At 37.2% G+C, this 20,000-nt stretch overlaps 1 protein-coding gene across 1 annotated transcript in view; it reads left to right on the top strand.

The window, feature by feature from the left end:
- Window positions 1-3,966: 3,966 nt before the first annotated feature.
- The window catches only part of LOC135212024 (serine-threonine kinase receptor-associated protein-like), a 73,833-nt gene continuing 57,799 nt past the window's right edge, over window positions 3,967-20,000 (top strand). Inside the window, exons 1-5 of the mRNA XM_064245316.1 lie at window positions 3,967-4,181; window positions 5,903-6,042; window positions 8,818-8,968; window positions 10,411-10,535; window positions 15,779-15,891. Coding sequence (XP_064101386.1) covers window positions 4,064-4,181; window positions 5,903-6,042; window positions 8,818-8,968; window positions 10,411-10,535; window positions 15,779-15,891 — 647 coding nt within the window. The 5' untranslated portion in view covers window positions 3,967-4,063. The remainder of the gene's footprint in view (window positions 4,182-5,902; window positions 6,043-8,817; window positions 8,969-10,410; window positions 10,536-15,778; window positions 15,892-20,000) is intronic.

The following is a 20,000-nucleotide window of genomic DNA, read 5'->3' as shown; positions in this document are numbered from 1 at the left end:
AAGTTTGGCATAGCTATGGGTAATCCCTTATCTCCTGTCCTTAGCAATATTTACATGGAATTTTTTAGACAAAACTCTTACCAAGAATTTTGCCCCAAAAAGTTATTTGGTTTAGATATGTGGATGATATCTTCTGTATTTGGCCAGTTCACGAAAATCTCCAGGAATTCCTTAATAATCTCAATAATTTAGTCCCTTATATAAAATTTACCGTAGAGGAAGAAAGAAATTGTAATTTGAATTTTCTTGATGCAACTGTCCATAGAAATGATAGAAATTTCACCTTTTCAGTCTTTCGAAAATCAACTAACATTGCCTCTTCTGTTCATTACTACTCCAATCACCATCAAAATGGTAAATTCTCTGTTTTTTCTGGGATGTTTCTAAGGGCTTTACGTGTCTGTAGCCCGCAGTTTATTGACGCTGAAATTAAAACTATTTATGATATTGCAATGAAACTTAAATACCCAAGGACTTTTGTAGATGTGGCATGGAAAAGAGCTAGAAAAACATTTTATTCAACTAATGACAAACTTGAATTTAGTAAGAATAACATTCTAAGATTACCCTATGATGAAAGGTTTTTAGATATTCCTAGAATTTTAAAGCTTGTTAACATAAATGTTGTTTTCAGTAATATTAATGTCAAGAGTTTAATAATCAAAAATTCTCCTAAAGATCTTCCAGGCTGCATATATGAAATTCCTTGCAATAAGTGTGATGAAGTCTATTACGGACAAACCGGTAAATCTCTTTCACAACGTCTCAAACAGCATCAGTATTCTGTGAGAACTGGGCAAATATCTAATGCATTATTCGTACATATGAGAGATTTAGACCATCCTATTAACATGCAGTCAAGCAAGAGCCTTAATCCCATGTAATGACACAGTTAAAAGGAATATCATTGAATCTTGTTTCATCAAGTCAAATAATAGAAATGTTCTAAATTTAAGTCTTGGTTTATTTAAACTTGATGCTTTCATAATGAAAAAAGTTGTAGTTAAATATAAGCAACAAAATTAATATATTCAGTTTTTACATGTTTTGGACTGTAAAGAAACTTTGTAATTTCGGTTAGGGTCAATCTGTTTAGGTTTGTGACCGTGTGATATCCGATAATCCTGGATTATCTCTTTTAATTTTTACCCTTTTGACAATTAACCATCTGGTATTCTTGATCTTGTGTTGTACCTGAGACCTTTCTCTCCAATTGTACCTCATTAACTCCTTAACAATGTCTGAGTAAAGACGAAAGCGCTTGGATTTCTGACTATCATTTTCCTGTGGAATTCGCTTATTTATGAAGTCACGTGCATCTACTGTGATTTTTTAAGCATATGCTATATATTATATATATATTATATAATATATATATATATATATATATATATATATATAGATACACCTCCACCTAACAGGTACAATAGAGTTATATATATATATATATAATATATATATATATATATATATATATATATATATATATATATTATATATATAAATGAAACTATCTGAATAAACATGTAAGCAAGACTTGATACTGTAGTCAGAGATGCTGAATATAAATAAGCTTTCTGTCATCCGTAAAATAAAGCTAACTCTGGAGTACCATGAAAAAAGCGGGAAGTTATATCTTAAAAAAACTAGCCTTAGATTTTTCTTTAAAATAATCTCATTACGTTTCCCACACCCAAATTACCCTTTATCATTCCGATATACCTAAACCTAGGGGCATGGCAACTGAAAACCGGGGCTGGTGCAATACTAGCATACATCTCAGGAATTTGCACTCGTTATTAATAAAGATAAAATTTTTTCCTGCGCGAGAGTTGCTGATTGCCACTCCCTTCAATTCTCATTCAGCTCAAAGTGTCAAGGATTTTGAGATTCCAGTATGATTTGTGCCTCTATTCGTGATTTCTGCGACTTTGTGTGGTGCAATAAGACTATGGACTCAAGTTCAGTGCACCTTTTAAAAAAAATGACCTGATATTGACTTCCATCAGCCAAGTTAAACAGTTTTTGTAGGCTATATCGTTTCTGTAAACATTTGCCAATCAGGACCCCTATATCCAACGAAAAAAGTTGATATATAAAATAAGTTTATATATGAACTGAAAGCTAGCACCAGTTTGTCTTCTGCAATTATGTGATCATGAGAAAACTAAAAAGCTCAGCCATTTTTACTCTATGACATTTCTGCCAGGTATACATAAACCTGTAAACATTTTGAAAATGTGTCAGCTGAGTTATTAACGAACTAGTTTAACATTGCGCTAAATGGCCCCTCGGCTCCGGCACTTGGCTATGTGCCAAAAATTTATAATCTAATCTAATCTACTAAGCTTAACATGCATTGTATTTAAATATCAAGAATCTAACTGAGATATTGCTACACGATTTCTTTTATTTCTCTCAGATGTTGCCTCAGAATGGATGCACATTTTTCCGTAATAAAATGAGGTTTATTGTTATTTTGCTGCTTATCATGGTAGACTCCCGTTATTCTATTGAACCGATATTGTGGATTTCTTTTGAGAACTTTGTAATTTTATTTCATATAGTCAAGATTGTGCATTCATATTTCATTACAGAAATTTGTTTTTATTAATTCGTTGAATTTTTGTATATGTAAATTTGTATATTACTTTCCTACGAAAAACAATATTTTCCTTTTAATTACTTAAATACGCCTAATGCTTCTTCCACTATACTCCCAAAATAACAAAAATATTTTATACACTAACTAATGCCATTGAGGTTATAATCGCAAACAGGAAAGGAACGGATTTCACTTTTAAAAAAATCATAGGCCAGTCTGTTATGGGCCATCGGTTTCTTCAGGTGAAAGTAGCTAGCCTATTAAGTTGTCAGGTCGCCAAGCCATGATACCGCAGTTAATTTACATTACCTGCGCTATTGATTTTGATCATACAGTATTCCTACCAAACTCTACGCGTAGTAACAATAGACACAAAAGAATAACGGTGTTATTAGCAGGTAGAGATTAGTTGTACGGAGAGAATGTACAACATAAAGATTTTCACGGCGAAATGTTAGACATACTATAGCCTAAATGTGTGTAGTGAAAAAGAGCTCCTGTGAAAATTAGAACTCGCCAAAACCCAGGCGATGACTCTCTGATGTATGTTTCTATCAAACATAAGAAAGGCTTGAACTCATGACAACCACATTGTGAAGTCCAGGCAAAACCGACTGACTGCCGCTAAATTCTTAAAAGCAGAAAATATGTGATATGCAAACGAAATCTCAAGTCTAATTACTGTAGAGATAGAGCATTCAATCCATAGATTTCAATGCATGCTGTCCATATTGATTTTTTTTTCGGTAACCAAATTGTTCACGAGTGAGAGTTCTACACCTGTCCGGATGGCATTATTGGGATTCCAGCTATATATAGCCAGTAGAGAGAAAAATTACATAGAACAAAAAAGTTCATTCTTATTTTACACATGTTTAGACAAAATGATCTTACGCAATTCCATTTGTTGAAATAAATTATCGCAATGGCGAGATTCGTACATTAAGTATTCATCTTTCATTCAGAACTGTTCGCCGTTCTCTGCTTCTTTTTATAACTGTTATCATACAGTTACCCAAAGTGCGTTGCATTTTGCCCGTGGCTATAGTAGTACTACGTGGGAAGAAGAAAGGCTGGCTAGCGGCACCTGCCAGCCTTTGCCTGCCAGCTGGTGGTGCGTTCCAACGAGTACGCGAGTTGACAGCGAGTCTTAGTATTTTTAAGTCTTGTTTTCTATAAAATGAAACGCTGTTGTCAAAAATTAAAGGCAAAATATACAATGTAGAGTTACCAAAGATATTTCAATAACTCCAATCAATACAAATTACTGAAATTAAGAGCTATTAATTGCTATAACAAATGTAAAGCGTAGAAATATATATTTTACTATTCTAAACGACTCTACTTTCTCGTGCGTTAAGCCTCTTGTGAGACGGAACGAGACTGACGGACTGCTGCTGCTGCTGAGACGAGGCAGACGACATAAGACGACCCAGGAGTTCCCTTTGAAGTCCGACCATGGCTGCAACTCTTCGTCAGACACCACTCACCTGTAGTGGCCATACACGACCTGTGGTGCACCTGGCCTTCTCCCAGATGTGCCCTGATGGCTACTTTTTGATCTCTGCCAGCAAAGGTCTGAAACAATCATATCAAGACATTTCGTCGTGAGACTTCCCAATGCTGTACATTCTCTCCTTATGTACTAATCTCTTTATGCTAATAACTTTGTGGTCCTTCTGTTTCTGCTGTCATTACGCATAGAGTTTGGTAGGGATGCTGTATGATCATAATCAAAAGCTAAAGTAATGAAGGTGACTTTGTTTGGCTACCTGACAACTTCGTAGGCTAGCAACTTTCACCTGACGAGACCGATGCCCTGTAATAGTAGTTTGACCCACGAACTTGTTTCTTCTTCTTCTTCTTCTTCCTTTAAGTATAATTCGTTCCATTTTAAAAAGGTTAATTCGTAATCCAAATGTTGAAGTTTTTGCATGTGATGTTACCCTTACCTAACTTCAATGGTATTGGTTTTTGTATTGGTTTGAATTTATGTAGGTCGTGTGTGTTAGGCGTAGCCAAATTTTTTGTTCTGCTGCCTTAGCATACTATGTGGCCCATTTAGAATATACTATTCAACAAACTGCATGGGTTATGTAATCTTTTTTGCAGTTACTGGCCACCATAATATCTAATAGTAACGAGTGACCAAAGTGGGATAGTGGTGTATTCCTGTAGGAGAAATCCTGTGAATAAAACATATTTAGCTATAAAAGTAGGATTAACTTACACCTTACATTTAGTAGGTAGAATGCAGAGGAAACTATTGTTGTTTTCAAGTTGTTCTCTAACTTATTATGAATGAATATTGGCTATGTATAGGTCTAGCCAGTAAATGTGTAGGTTAGGCTGTATATATTTATAATGGCCTTGGTAACTTAAGGGTATAACATTTTTTCCACTATACATTTTGGATACTCGTGTCACTTCAAAGCCTTGAATCCTTGGTATATGAAGATCAAATGAATACCTAAATCTCAACCTCCAGTAAGGGAAATTAAATTTGTGTTCATTGGGTTAGGGTGAATTACGCTGAAGCACTGGGACACGGAGAATGATGTAAGTCCGTTCATGCTTGTAAGTATTTAGCCTACGTCTGTCTAATTCAGATTTTGATGTAGCTTACAATTGTTGCATAGGGTTTTAGTTTCTGTATTATATATTGTAAATACATGTCTGTATGTATATAATATATATATATATATATATATATATATATATATATATATATATATATATATATATATATATATATATAAAATATATATACTGTATAGATGACAGAGAGAGAGCCCTGTGTTGTATAATACTAGTAAGAAGGCAAGAGTTTGGGGGAGAAGGAGTCTGCTACAGTCAATTTTAATTCAGTTTGCTGTCGACATGTTTGCATTGTTCTCTATAACAAGGCTGTTGTTGAAGCCTGCTTTTTTTTTCTTCTCTGATTTCAATGGTTAAAATCATAAGGCTTGTTATGTGGCTTTGTTGTAGACATTGTAAGATGATGACACTTAGTTTATTATAATTAGCATTTCAGTTTTGCCTTGAATTTCCTGATCAATCTCAGACTGCATCTGCGATTAGTAGTATGATGGGGTTAGTTACTGCTAATATTTTGCAGGATTTCAAAGAGTATTCTACCAGATCATTGATAATTAGGTGTAAAGGTCTATTTAAAGCATTAGTTTGTTTATTGTGAAATTTTAAACATTGTAGAAATTGCCTTTATTTCGATAAAATAATGTTGTTATGTCATGTTTTTTACTGTAATGTTTAAACATACCCATTTTAAATTGACAGATGGAAAGCCAATGCTTCGTCAAGGCAACACCGGAGATTGGATTGGTACTTTTGAAGGTCACAAGGGTGCTGTATGGGGGGTAGCTCTCAATTCAGATGCCACGAGGGCAGCTACTGCTGCTGCAGATTTTTCTGCTAAGGTGAGATATGGATTATTTGTACAATATATTATATTATCCCTGATAATTGATCCCCTCCAGATGATTGGAAATTTACAGATATAGTAGTTTTGCTTATACAAATCGTGAAAATCAGTTATTCATGGATGGCGCCTATTATCATCACTGTCTATAATAACATTTAATATTACTAACCAGCCCTGTAAGAGCAATGATTTTGTATCATACTGATATTTTTTTAATTGTGTAGATAATATGCATTGTGAAGGTAATTAAGATACTTAAATCATTCATGTAAAGTGTGTGTGTACATGTAGTTGTCGTTCATCACATACATTTACTTTTACAGATACAAGTATGTATGATTTATTTTAACATTTTAGGGTGGTAATTTCTCTATTGTTAATTATTTTTGTCTTAATTGTTTATTGAAAAATGTAGCATATGTGGATGTGTATAAGAAATGTATATTAGCCGACAGTATGTTATTCACAATCACATATAGTACCGTACTCCAATGTGTGCATGCCTGAAGGGGCTTGAATACCATACTTGTTTACTTGTTCATCAGACAGGCTTTTCTTGGTATGGAACAGATCAGCTTGCGGTTCAGTTCTCTGGCTATGTGAAGGGCTTCTGTTGTGGGTGGGGGTTTGTGGCTGATACTGACAGAATGGACAGTGCCTTTTACTATTGCACCATTACACTGTTTGTGCTTGGTATGGTCTGTACCTGGTGCCTTTTGTGCCAGAGCTCTACCAAGTGTCTGGTGGTACTACTAATTCCCGTCCAATGTGGCCAGTGCCCTTTCTGAAGTATGTATCATTCTGATTCTTGTTCATCAGACATATTTTTGTATGCATGATTGGTACCAATTTTGCAGTGATACTCAGTTTTTGAGTCATTTTTTCATGCTACTTGGTTACCTGCATGGTGGACACATGATATATTGATGTACAGGTTCTTATGCTTCAGTGTATTTTTGTCTCTAGTTAATTTTTCTAAGTGGCCTTGTACTGTCATCCCTCTGGAGTCCAGGCTTGACCCGATGCTTGCATCATATGATCACTGTCTTTTGAAAGTGCCGGCTGTGATTTGATCCCATTCTCTTCTCTGTCCTTAAAGCAGGCACTCCAGTATTCTAGCAAGGGAATAGAATTGGATTTGTAGAAGCCTGACAGACTTCTTTTCTTTGTCTGCCTAGCAAACACCTACATACTTTATGTGTCTTGGACTTTTCCTCATTAGTATAGTGATTGCTATAATTGTTGTGTAGTTACCCAAATTGGCACTAAATTTGATGAAGCAGATGCAAGAGATAGCTGGTCTATTCCCCTTTTTTATGTCTACTAGCCATTTGAGTCTAGCCTGTGTTCATGCTGGTCTGGCTATGCAGGTGAGCTACATTACCAAGGACCTGTACATGGCCTTCAGCTCAGTGTTGTTCTTTCTGCTTCTTTTTATGAGTGGGTGAAGGGCACACACATCCTTTTCATTCATCCCTGGGAAGATAGCATTTGCTAATTACTGACATTGATATCCTGTGCTCTTAAAGGGAAAAACAAGTTTCTCTAAATCGACCCTGGAGGATGAGTCTTCTCGGTGAACCAAGACAAACCAGCCTTGTCCATGCTCATGCACAACCAGGAAGCTGATTTTTAAAGTCTTTTTCTGTATGCACAAACTGGTGGGTCTTTTCTGAGGTTCATATTCTTGTTTCAATATCCTTTGGGTAAATAGGTTAAGGCTGAGCCAGTTCCTTGTAGGAGGCAGTTCCTAGTTGACTAAGGTCAGTGACCCCTGCCATAACTAGTCAGTGTTTTTATTGGGTGATAGTTCCATAATATTATTATGGAAATGAAGGCTGCCTAGCACAGGGCAAAGTTATAACATTACATCTCAACCAGAATTGGAAGGGTACCTCTTTGCAAAGTGAGAGGTATGGACTAGTTCTTGTGGCACAGGCACTAAAGCTCTATGGGAAATTCTCTTAATATGAGGCTTACAAACAGAGGCCAGATAGAGTTGGCATATTGAGATGCCGTCTTTATTACTAGGAATTTTTTTGGGGGGCTGGGGGTTGAGAAAGGTAAAAAAAAAAAAAATGAGAAGGCACTTGGTTTTCACTGTGTTTAAATTTGTTTAACTAAGTTCATCTGCCAGGTGTTAAGAGTTGAAATAAAGTAAACAAAGCTTTCAGGGCCATTTTACTGTTTCCATCACCCTGCTGATATTAATTTCTGGTGCTCATTTTAAATCTAGCATGTGCCCAAGAGGGGGACAACTTATGAGGCAGCAGTTGCTCAAACCCTGAGCTCAGGGGCTAAATGCAGGTGTTACCAGCTAGGAAAGCAATTAACAGAAAATTCTTTTCCCCTTCCCTTGTGAGTGACTGCAGAGAAACAGAGGCTCTAGCCTTAGTAGGACAGTTTGAAAGACCAATAAAGATCATCTGTTAAGCAATAGTATGTTCTGTAAAGAAAAAAATTACCATTGTAATCTAAAACATTTTGATTTAGCCACATTTTTACTCTGGTTTCTTTCTTGTGTTGTGATGCGGGTTGGCAATGAAGAAATCTTTTGTAGGTCTCTGGACAATTTATATTTTAATAATTCTTTCAATTTTATGAAATACATTTATAGGTTGCTTTTACTAGCAGATATTATCCTTCTGTTGAAGGACCATTTCCTCTCTCTTGATACATGATGCCTTTGTTTGTCACTTTAATTTTTACACAAGTAACCTCATTATGGAATTAAAAGCCTGAGGCTCACTTTTGAAAATTTGTTTTGCAGATTTGGGATGCTGTGGCTGGAGAAGAACTACATACATTTAGTCACTCCCATATTGTCAAGAGTGTGGATTTCTCTCCCGATTCTACAGAGTTGTTAACCGGATCAAATGAGAAATTGCTCAAGATTTTCGACCTAGGCAAACCAGAAGCAGGTATGATTTGTTATTTTAAAAGATGATGACAATATCGTAGAGCAATGCAGTACTTAGTGGCTGTCTTTCATATCTCATGTGAATTGTTGTTATTAAGTAGTTTAATTGAGACCGTGAACATTTCTAGACTCTCATAGGGCTCACATGAAGTATTATGTCTCAAATAAGAAGGGAAACTAAAACAAATTACAGTAAAGACTGTCAGCAAGGAACAGATGAAAAGTGAAAGGCAGAAATTAGTGCAGGTGTTGGTTGAAGGATATCAAGTGCTAGGGATTCAGCGCTAATCTGTACATTTTTCTTGGTCCAGGACTTCTGGACATCACCATTTTGGTAGCAGTAATGTAGTTTTCAAGGTTTTGTATTTTTCTAGATCATTGTCGAGTTTGCTCTGTAGGTTAGATTCCTAGTGGTTTTCATGCTGTCTATCTGTAACTCACAGCATGGGAATATGATTGTTGTGGAACGATTACTGCATTGCTGGTATGTAAAATATCCTGTAAAAGAGTTTAAAGACTACAAATGGGTACAGAAGCCATGTACGTATACTGCTCTGTGCAGCAGAAACATGGGCACTAACAAGGAAAATGGAGATAGTACTGGAAAGTATCCATAGAATTAATATTCATGACTGGAGTGTAGTGGCAAAATCATAGTATTACAAATGGTGGAGATAAATGGTATCATGATACTGGAAAAGATTGGGGATCTCAGAGACTGAGATTGATAGGTACAAATGATGAAAAGAGATGAACATTTGATCAAGAAAGCAGTTGATATAGAAGCAGCAGACAAAAGCCTGTAGGAAGTCCCAGGAAATCATGGAGGAAGGGGATAAAAGACCTAGACCAGATAGTATTTTATGTAGGAGGAGTACAGGACAGATTATAAAAGAGAGAACTAATTTTACAATTAGTCCCATAAAAGTAAAAGCTAACATAAAAACCATTATGTTGATGATTATTATTATTTTAAAATACTCTATTGGTGTGAGTGAATCATATCTTTAGAAACATGCAGGACAGACCCAAAGGATTTGTTATTATAATAAGTGATATTGTAGCAAGGCAAAGTTGAAGAGGCCTGACAGTTAGTTGGAAAGACACCAAATGGGGCAGTGAGGAATGAGAGGCTAAAAGCAGTCTATTAAATAAATTTCTTAAATATTATCTCTCTACTTTTGCTGCTTTACTTAGTCATCTTAAGTAAATTTTACTCACACATTAATATACTATAGAATCTTGTGTGTGTTGTCATTCACAGATATTGTCTACAGTAGGTTATTTTGTTCTCATTGCAGTTACTTTTATTTTAGCAGTTTCACATAGGCAGAAAGTGTTACTGTTGGAAATCTTGCTTCTTTGAAATTACTAATGTCTTTGGAAGAATGGAAATTAGCATTCGATGATTTGTTTCATTTTGTTTGTTTTTTTATTTTTCAGAGCCTCAAGTTTTCTCTGGTCATACTGGAGGTTTAAAACATGTCCTCTTCATGAACCAGGGTAAACAAATGTTAAGTTGTGCAGAAGATAAAACTGTTCGATGCTGGGATAAAGCTTCTGGCCAGGTATTGTTCTTTCTAATAGATTTTAGGAAATTATTTAATAGTTGCATGTTCCAGGGTCTACTGAATTAAGTCTTAGGTTCCAGAATTAATTTGTAGGTTTATAAACCTTTGCCTTTAGTGATAAATACTCTGTGCAAGTAAGAAGTTAGATTTTGACTGAACAGTCACAGTCTGTGATGAAAAGTATGCAAAAGTACAACAAGTGAGTTTTCTGTATCACTGTATTCATGTAAAAGGATTATTTTAAGACTGAAACATTTGATGAGATGATGGTTCATGGAGGTATGCATTTTAAGGAGAGGATTAGTGCCACACATATTGTGTAAAGGAACCTGATTATGGGGGCCATTCTTTAAAATCGTAAAAAGTGCATACTCTATGAATCGTAAGACTGTTGTAAATCTTGTATGATTAGCTAAAAAGTTCCGCAAAAATCTCCATTCATGATCGTTCTATGCTGTTTTTAAGGAGGCTAATTATGTGGTTACTGAGTTATATTAATAGTATTGTATTAGTATACAAAATATAATCCAAGTAGTCATTTAATCAGTGTTAGATTTTTTGTTATTGAAATATTTTGTCACAACTCCATCAGTTATATCGTGCCCATATTTGCAGTTCATATGTCCAAGATAGGTCACTAAATATGACTAATCAGGTAATTCCTAAGGTTATAATGATGGAAATGGTATTAGCTGCTTGGGGAAGACTTTCAGGTTGAACAGACTCTTCAGAGTCGAGTTTCTACAATCTTTTTGCTTCAAGAGAGGGCATGCACCCAAGTAAGAAGGACTTGTCTTCTTGCTTTAGTGATGTAATTGTTCTCATTAGTTTAAGTGGCTACAGCTAGATGGCAGAGGCAGACTTCTTCATTGCCATAAGATCACCTTGGCTCCTGGGACCTTGAACAGAAGGCTCCATAACCACTGACCACACTCAAGATTCCTACTGAACTTAAAATGCAGAAAGCTGCAAAGACTTCATCTGCTTTTGTTGCATCCACAATAACATGTGAGAGAATGCTCTTCATCTCATCTTGAGATGTTGCTCAGAGTAGGGGGAGGATTCTTTCCATGAAGTGTTTTGACATTTTTTCATATTTAGCATGCATGTCTAGAAAGCAAAGTCTTTATTGTAAAGTTTAAGAGCATTTTGAAGGATGATCCCTTAGGTCAACAGCTTGACTTGTTTCTAGCCATCGTCACAGCAAACATTGCTGATATATAAGGCTGAGGATGGAGGGCCAAAGAACAGGCTAAAGACTGATTGGTGGTGGTTCCATATTTCTTTCCCTTTGTCTGGCCATAGTCTATGCAGATTTTGTAAGGTACTGGACTGTTCTTTTGCGCCTTTTGCCACCCATCCTCGTCTACAGAAGGGATCGTAAAGCAGGCTTTAGCATTTTATACCCCTTCCTTGGTTACCTTCTCACATTCAGGTACCATATAGAAACTACTGAATTGGGGGTCCTAAGTATAACCAGGGGTTGGTCTTAGACACCAAAAGCTCACTGCCGACAGGGGTTGCCAGGTTGATGTTAGGTTGTTGCTAAGACCAGGACAGTGCTATTTCCATGCCCTAATTTAATTTCAATAGCATGGTGTTGTACCTCCTGGCCAGTATCATCATGACATTAGATACCTTAGGGTCTCTTAATTTTTTTGACATGTTCCTGTTCCTCAAAACCTTGGTGAAGGAACTCTTGGAAAAACTGAAATCAGCAGCTACTATATTAGTAGCCTATTTTAATGGGTCCGAGTCTTTATGTTAACATGGCGCTAAAGTTTGTTTTCGGAAGACACATGATAGCTGTCATTTTGCTGGATCCAAAGATATGCTTTGGTGACTCGACCTTGTGACAGGTAGATCAGAATCACAAGCTTCTAATCTACTACTCACAGCAGTCTGGAAGTTGGACACAGTGCCCCATTTTTGTTGTTCAGTTGTTAATGCAAGCTAGATGTTGACTGATTGAATATAGAGCCTAGGATTGCCAAATATTCATTTGCAGTATCATATTCGGTAGATGGATTATGCGCCTTTAGATGAGCTTGTACACTATGGGGCCTTTTGTGCCTCAGGTCAAGTGTTATCAGTGGTGGGAGATGCAGGAAATGTACATCTTCCTTCCTTTACTTTTTCTTTGATTCATCCTTCATGCTTATCTAGAGACTTATAATGCTGGTGTTTTGAGCATCTGTATCACACATGAATGATCACTCATGCTTACACTCTTACAGATTTCCAGTACAAAGCTCATGTTTTCCTTTTTGGATTTTTAATTACAGACACTCCTCACTTAATGATAAACTTGTTTAATGATTGCTCAGACTCACAACCAGCTTATGACCATCCATTTTGTTGCAGTATGAGAACTGTATGTGCAAGATCTGTAAGCCATGGTATGAACATGTCTGTCTGGCACCCCCTCTTGCTCTCTTGCATTATGATTGGTTATTTTATTTCACGTTTGATAGATTTAATAAGCCGTAACAAAATAAGATTAATGTAATTGTGTTTGAAAGGCATAGGATTTCCTGAATTTCCATAGGCCATAACATAAAAATACGTAGCAGCATTTCTTTTTCTTTCCAAGACGCAGTTGTTTGGAGTAAGTCAATCACCTAAGAGGAAGCCAAGAAGGGAGCAAATTATTTTTCATCTGTTTTTGTAGGATAGGATAGGATAAAAGATTAGTTTAACCAGACCTCTGAGCCTAACAAAGGCTCTTCTCGGGCTGGTTATCTGATTTTGTAAATTTCAGGGGATGTTTCTTATATGAAGAAATACTTTTAACTACAAAAATAAGCTTTCTACCTAGCAAAGTTTCATAGTTATCACAAAATAATTAAAATTTTAGTTTTTGCTCTTTTCTGAAAACTTATGTCAAAAAGTAAATGAACATACCTAGAAGAGTTCTTGACCAGCTTTTAGTTTTTTGTAAAAGAAACTGTGCCGGCTTTGTCTGTCCATCCATCTGCACTTTATTCTGCCTGCCCTCAGATCTAAAAAACTACAGAGGCTAGAGGGCTGCAAAGTGGTATTTTGATCATCCGCCCTTCAATTATCAAAATACTAAATTGCATCTATTTTATTTAACCCTCACATGACCGGGCTAAATTTAAAGATGGCTAATTTAAAAGAAAAATGTTAAAAAACTCCTCTATGGAAAGAGGAAGATATATATGTATATATTCTAAATTCTAAAAAATGAGTGCACATTCTTGGGGAAGTTGAAAGTGAATAATATTTCCCACCCCTTGGTGACCTCTTTTTGTTTGACAGTCATAAAAAAAGCTAATTTTACAAAGTTATGAGAGTTCACTATAATATTTTTTCTTAATTTATTTTGTCAAATTAAAATTACAGCTCAGACAATATCATAAAAAATAATTAAAACCAGGAGTAAATTCTTAGCATGTTTATCATAAAATATTTACAATGCATCCTTGGATGGGAAGTTGTGATAACATTTCCCCTTACCACCTCAAGCAAAACTGAAGGTGTCTCAGCTCAGCTTCGACTCTTATGTGGTGATCTGAAGAGTTGCCAATAGTGAGATACGGAACTAGGAACATTTTGCCCGCAAAATTCATTCAAACTATGGCGCCAAATTTTAAATATATACATATGTATGCTACCTGGACATTACCCCAAAGCTATATGTAAACATAAATGTATGTTACCCATCCACAAGGGGTTAAGGTTGAATTTAGCCATGGATCATGCTTCTGGCTACACATTTACCGTATTGGCGAGCAACTGGAAAGCTACCAGTCATAGCTGATGGTTTTATACAGCATTATACATTGTAAAGAAAACTTGTTTCTTCGGCGCATTTTTTAACTTGATTTGTATATTACTTATGAAAAATACTTAAGTTTTTCTCTTGTAAAATATATGAACATAGAGATTGAATTTTATTTCCTTACGCATTTATTTTCAGTATTACTAGCTGTTTAAAAATTGGTAAAAATTTGAAGCAAATCCCTTCACTCATAAGGAAGCAGTGCTCGCCTACTTTATGGCATTGGCTTGGCCCTTAAGTGGACAGTTAACCCTATTGTAGGCTCTGATTCCCAATCAATCAGTTCTTGAGAGAGGTAGGTAGGTTAAACTGACCTTATGCTTACGAGAGTTCACGGTGGTGGTCATGTCACCCAGTGAAATCTCCTCAACCTTCCTTCTCAGTTACTCAGGAGTCCCTACCCCCTTTCACTCCCCTCCTTCTCTTCTGTCTGATGGTTAATTCAGGTGGTGACAATGAATTTATGAATGCTTAAATTTAGTAAGTATAAGTAAAATTTGTTAAGAATAAGAAATTTTTTACATATGTGCAATAGAGTAAAATTTTCATAGACTAATGAAAGTTACATAAATGAATGTTTTCACTATGTAAAATCATTGTGTACTCTCCTAGCTTGTGTGTGCAATGCATTGAGGTAAACTGCTCTTACTATGTCCCCCACCCCTCTTTATGTCTCTGGTGCACCATTTTATTGAAATTTATATTTAATGCAATACAGTAATGTACCTATATAGTTATGTACTATTACATACATTTTTCATTCTCTTTGTGTTCATATGTATGTTTGCATGTGTGCATCACATTAAGGGAACCTACACAAAGTTCATTTTCTCCTGTCTGTCTGCCTGTATAAACATTTTTTTCATAAAGAATTTGGTGTTAAAGATAGAGAGAGAGGGAGAAAGGGAAGCCTGTTACACTACATTAATAAATTAAGCACCAGAGATAGAAAGAGAAAGATAGTGTTACAGTGTACAGCACACTACTCTATAAACACTTGAAAATATACTAAAAATCCTGTAAGTGGTTGAAGCAAACCTACTGTTAGTGTAATATGTTTGACAAATTGCTAGAGGCTAGCTCCTCGCTTACTGACCAATTCACTTATTAAACGAGTCATGAAAATGATTCGTGTGTTTACTTAAAGTAACCTCTGGAGTTATCTGATCCTTTCTCTCTTATTCATACAGTTCCCAAGTGTTCTCTTGGATCCATATGATGCAATTGCCTAACTTGTGTTTTGGGCAAGACATGATTGATGGGGTTGAAAAATTAAACCCCCAGCTCTCAATATTTTGCACAAACAAGAGGTGGTGTCGAGAAAACATCTGGGACCATGAATGTGGGTGCAATATGAGTGATGGCTAGTATAAAAAGTACTTTTAAGAGTTTAAAAACTCAGTAGTATCTGAAATCTTGACTCTTTTATTTATAGGAGGTTCGAAAACTAGAAGTAGCTCATAACCCCACAAGCATGGAATTAGCTGCTGATGGACAGATGCTGACGTTGACGTATGGTTCTAAAGTGGCTTTCCTCAACCCAGAGACGTAAGTTATTCTTTTGTTTGCAATGAATGAAAATAGCTATAAAGCTTGCATTTGACAACAGTCCTAGCTTGAAATCAAGTTAATGAAACTATTGATGTTTGTTTTCCTTCATGAAGTGAACAGCTTACAGATGTTTGGCGTTCATCTCGGCAATGAATCGGATATTCATAGCTTTTGTTATTTCAGAGTATACTTAACAATAGGGCATAAGGCTTTGTTTGTCAGACTGTTTGTGGCTGCTGTCTTCATTTTGCAAAATGATTTCTGCTTATTTATTCACTATAAATTTGTATGTACTAATACAGCTTTGCTCTCCTCCTCCTTTTAGTTGTATTCTTCAGGGTTCTCTTATTTCATTTTAGAGCACTTCTGCTTAGGGCACATCTGGTTTTGGAAGAAAAATCTTAATGTATTGGGATATGTATGTCAAAGATATTTTTGCCATGAAAAAAGTACATAGTAATATCTTTATCCATTTTACCCCAAAAACAATGAGGCTTGTTCATTTTTTCACTCCTTCCAGTTTGACAGTTTTGAAAATTGAAGCTCAAAGGTGGGTTGGGGTGTAAGCACTGCTGAAGGCATTCAGGCTGGGCTTAGGCCTGGAGAAATTTTCAGTCATGGCTGTTTGTTAACCCTCACAGTCTGGGCTAATATATGCTAATGCATACACCCATGACGGCTAAATTTAATGATGTTTGAAAGATGGCCAATTTAAGACAATAAAACTCATCAATGGAAAGAGGGAGACATGCATGTGGACATGGTATAAGAAAAAAATTCGAACAAAATTTCTTTACCTTCCACAGCAAGTTGTAAGAGAATATTTCCCGCCCCTTGTGCAACTCTTCCCTAAGACAGTCGTGAACTTATATTCTAATTTTACCAAGTTATGTTGTTTTTCTTTTGTAGCTCACACAACTTCATAACATAAGAACTAAAAGCAGTGACAAATTTAGAGTATAATTTTTGTAAAATATTTACGACGCATCCTTAGATGGGAAATTGTGACATGATCTGAAGAATTGCCACTATAGTAATAAATGGCACTTGGGACACTTGTCAAGCAAAATTTGTTCAAACTGTATAGCGCGCATTCTTAAACATATATGTATGCTACCCATATGTAAACATATGTATGATACCCGTCCACAAGGGGTTAACCATGGTATTGCAGCATCAATATATATATAGTCATTGATCTGATGCAGAATATAATAGAATTGCTTATGGCATGGTCATCAGCAGTGCACAAACTGTGTCAAGTCGTCAAATCGCTTTGGATAAGGAGATACATACCAGTAACTTTTGATTGTTCCTCTTCATATTTATTGTTCTCCCCTTTTGCAATGTGCGGGTTGGTCACAACCTTGGTGATCACATTTGGCATCACCTTATATCCAGGATTACATACTTATGTCACTTTCCAACCATTTCATAACTGCCTCTTCCTATACCTTTATCTGTTCTTGATCAGAAATACAATGAATTTACCAATTTACTGGCCACAAACCCTTCAAATTCAGCATTGGCAGCTTTTTTTTTATTCTGCAGCTTATGCTACCATTAGCCAGCATCTTGATATGCTTGACCCAAGCAGTGAATAGCAGCCAGAAGGTCCCATGCTTTTAGCTTGGCAAGTGTCCGTACCCCATGATATCAACCTCAACAACTGTGATGATTTGCCCAAGGAACTTTTTCCCTATACAGTACCTCCTTTTACAGAGCCACAAAATACTTATGCATTTCAATTGGCGAGTTATTGCTATCCGTGCTGGTTTTTGGGATACAGATTGAGAGTTTGGATTGTCTCCAGAACATTGGTGGTACTTAAAGCTACCAGTTTCTGCATGCTCATATGAAAAACATTATCTCAAGCAGCAATTACAGCTTTATATCTTATTTTTTCTATGGTGGCCTTTGTTTATCTTGATAATATGGTATTGTTAGGTTAGAACTCCTGATTAAATTATCCTTTACATATGTACAAATTAAGTATATTCCATAAATTTTCAGGTATATTTACACAATAGATTTTCATACCTACTTAGCATACTGGCTATGTAAAATATTGGGATATCATTTAATGAATTCCTAACAGCTTGAACTTTTTGATTGGTTTCTTGTTTATTGCTGTATATATGTACTGTACAATAGTGTTAATGGCTAATAGGTTAATTTATAACAGGTAAAATGATACATTATGGATTTCCAAACATTTTGTAAGGCACCAGTTTGTTCATGAAACTTACCTGTCAGATATATATATGTAGCTGTATTTTCTGAAGTTCGACAGAATTTCAAAAACTTCCGGCACACGCAGTGGTCGGCCAGGTGGTTAGTACCCATTCCCGCCGCTGGGAGGCGGGTATCAGGAACCATTCCCATTTTCTATTCATAATTTTTCTGTCGCCGGTGCTGGAAACACCTGTTTTGTTCATGAAACTTACCTGTCAGATATATATATAGCTGTATTTCCAAAGTCCGACAGAAATTAAAAAACTTACGACACACGTAGTGGGAGTCAGGTGGTTAGTACCCATTCCCGCCGCTGGGAGGCGGGTATCAGGAACCATTCCCATTTTCTATTCTTAATTTTTCTGTCGCCGGTGTTGTAAACAACAGTTTTCAGCACCTCCGTCTTGAATTTAGGAAACTTGGCTACTATAAGTACCCCTTTTTGATTTTTTGGTATCTTGACTTTTGGATCGGTGGCTAGGCACACGTTAATTGTGGATTTGATTGATTTTGGCTGGATTTCTCTTTAAATAAGATGTCTGGTTCTAGTTCGGCTAGCGCCAGGTTTTGTACCAAGAGTGAATGTCGAGGTAGGCTACAGAAAGCATCAGTAGACCCTCATACTTGTGTAAGAGTTGCAGGGAGCATGATTGTATGTATGAAAGTTGCTGCAAGGAATGTGAGTGTCTTTCAGATTCTGGATGGAGAGCGTATGAGTCCTATCTTCGTAAGCTTGAACGGGATAGGTTAAGGAGGTCTTCCTCCAGGAGCGTTTCAGGTAAACGTCAGGAAGTTCATGTTTCTCCTACTAACCCTCCTTTAATCACTACTCCTAACCCTGTAGTGTTGTCTTCGGGCCCTGAAACAGTGTCTGTGGAGGGTAATACCCTTACGCTAATCTTAGAGTCGATTCGTAATTTAGAATCTAAAGTGCTCGCCTTAGAAGGCAAAAGTGAAGGTGCAAAGTGCAGTGACACTGCTCCTTCGTTTGTGGAGGGTGCGTCAGATCGGCCCCATTTTGCCTCTAGGCCTAGACCGCTGCCGGACTCCCAGGTTTCAGGGAGAGGGCATGTCGAAAGCCGCAGGAGGGTTACGGGGAACGCCCACCGATCTGACGTGCCTTCGGCAGTATCTGTTGATGCTACCCAGACTGCCAAGGAGCGTGCGCGTGCACGTCTCCTCAAAGAGTGTTTCTCTTCTTCAGAGGCTTCCTCCCCGCACAAGGGGTGGAGCTCTCAGTCAGTTTCACGCCCGCTGAAAAGGAGCGTCGGTGATCGTGACGCTTCACGTCCAGTTTTTGCTCTCGAGCGGCGATCTTCGCCTGAAAGTGTGTTCGCAGCCTTCCCGCCACAGAAGAAACGTAAAGAGTCATCGGATGATGACTTTTTTGAGCGCCCCAGTCGCTCCCGAGCGCCTTCTGCGGCAGTTCCTGGGAGAAGGAAGAAGGCGTCCCCTCGCCCCTCGCCTTCTCACAGGATCAGCCCGTCACCTGACAGGGAATCTTCTCCTACTGAGAAGATCCTGCGCTCGTTGCAGCAACAACTTGCTGATGCTCTTTCTAAGAGAGGGACGCAACCACGTCCTCGGAGAAAGGATGACAGTCTACCAGTGAAGAGATCTAGAAGGTCTCCCTCTCCTTCTCCTCGCTCGTCTCTCTCTCCACTTTCGTCTCCTGCTAGAGTTCGTGCGGCTCCCCAACGGCTCTCTAGAGGACGCGAAGAGGAAGTTACACGCTCTTCGCATGAAGCGGTATTACCCGCTCGTAAGCTTGCTGTGCGAGATCTCGATATTTGCGTAGACGCCTTCGGTGCAAGTTCAGGATCTTGACGCTCGGTCGGACGCCAAGCGAGCGCCAGTGACAACTGAGAGTG

The sequence above is a fragment of the Macrobrachium nipponense genome, chromosome 40 (assembly GCF_015104395.2).
Source record: "Macrobrachium nipponense isolate FS-2020 chromosome 40, ASM1510439v2, whole genome shotgun sequence".
Taxonomy (NCBI): domain Eukaryota; kingdom Metazoa; phylum Arthropoda; class Malacostraca; order Decapoda; family Palaemonidae; genus Macrobrachium; species Macrobrachium nipponense.
Note: the sequence above shows the minus strand (reverse complement) of the source record. Positions and strands in the feature narration are given on the sequence as shown.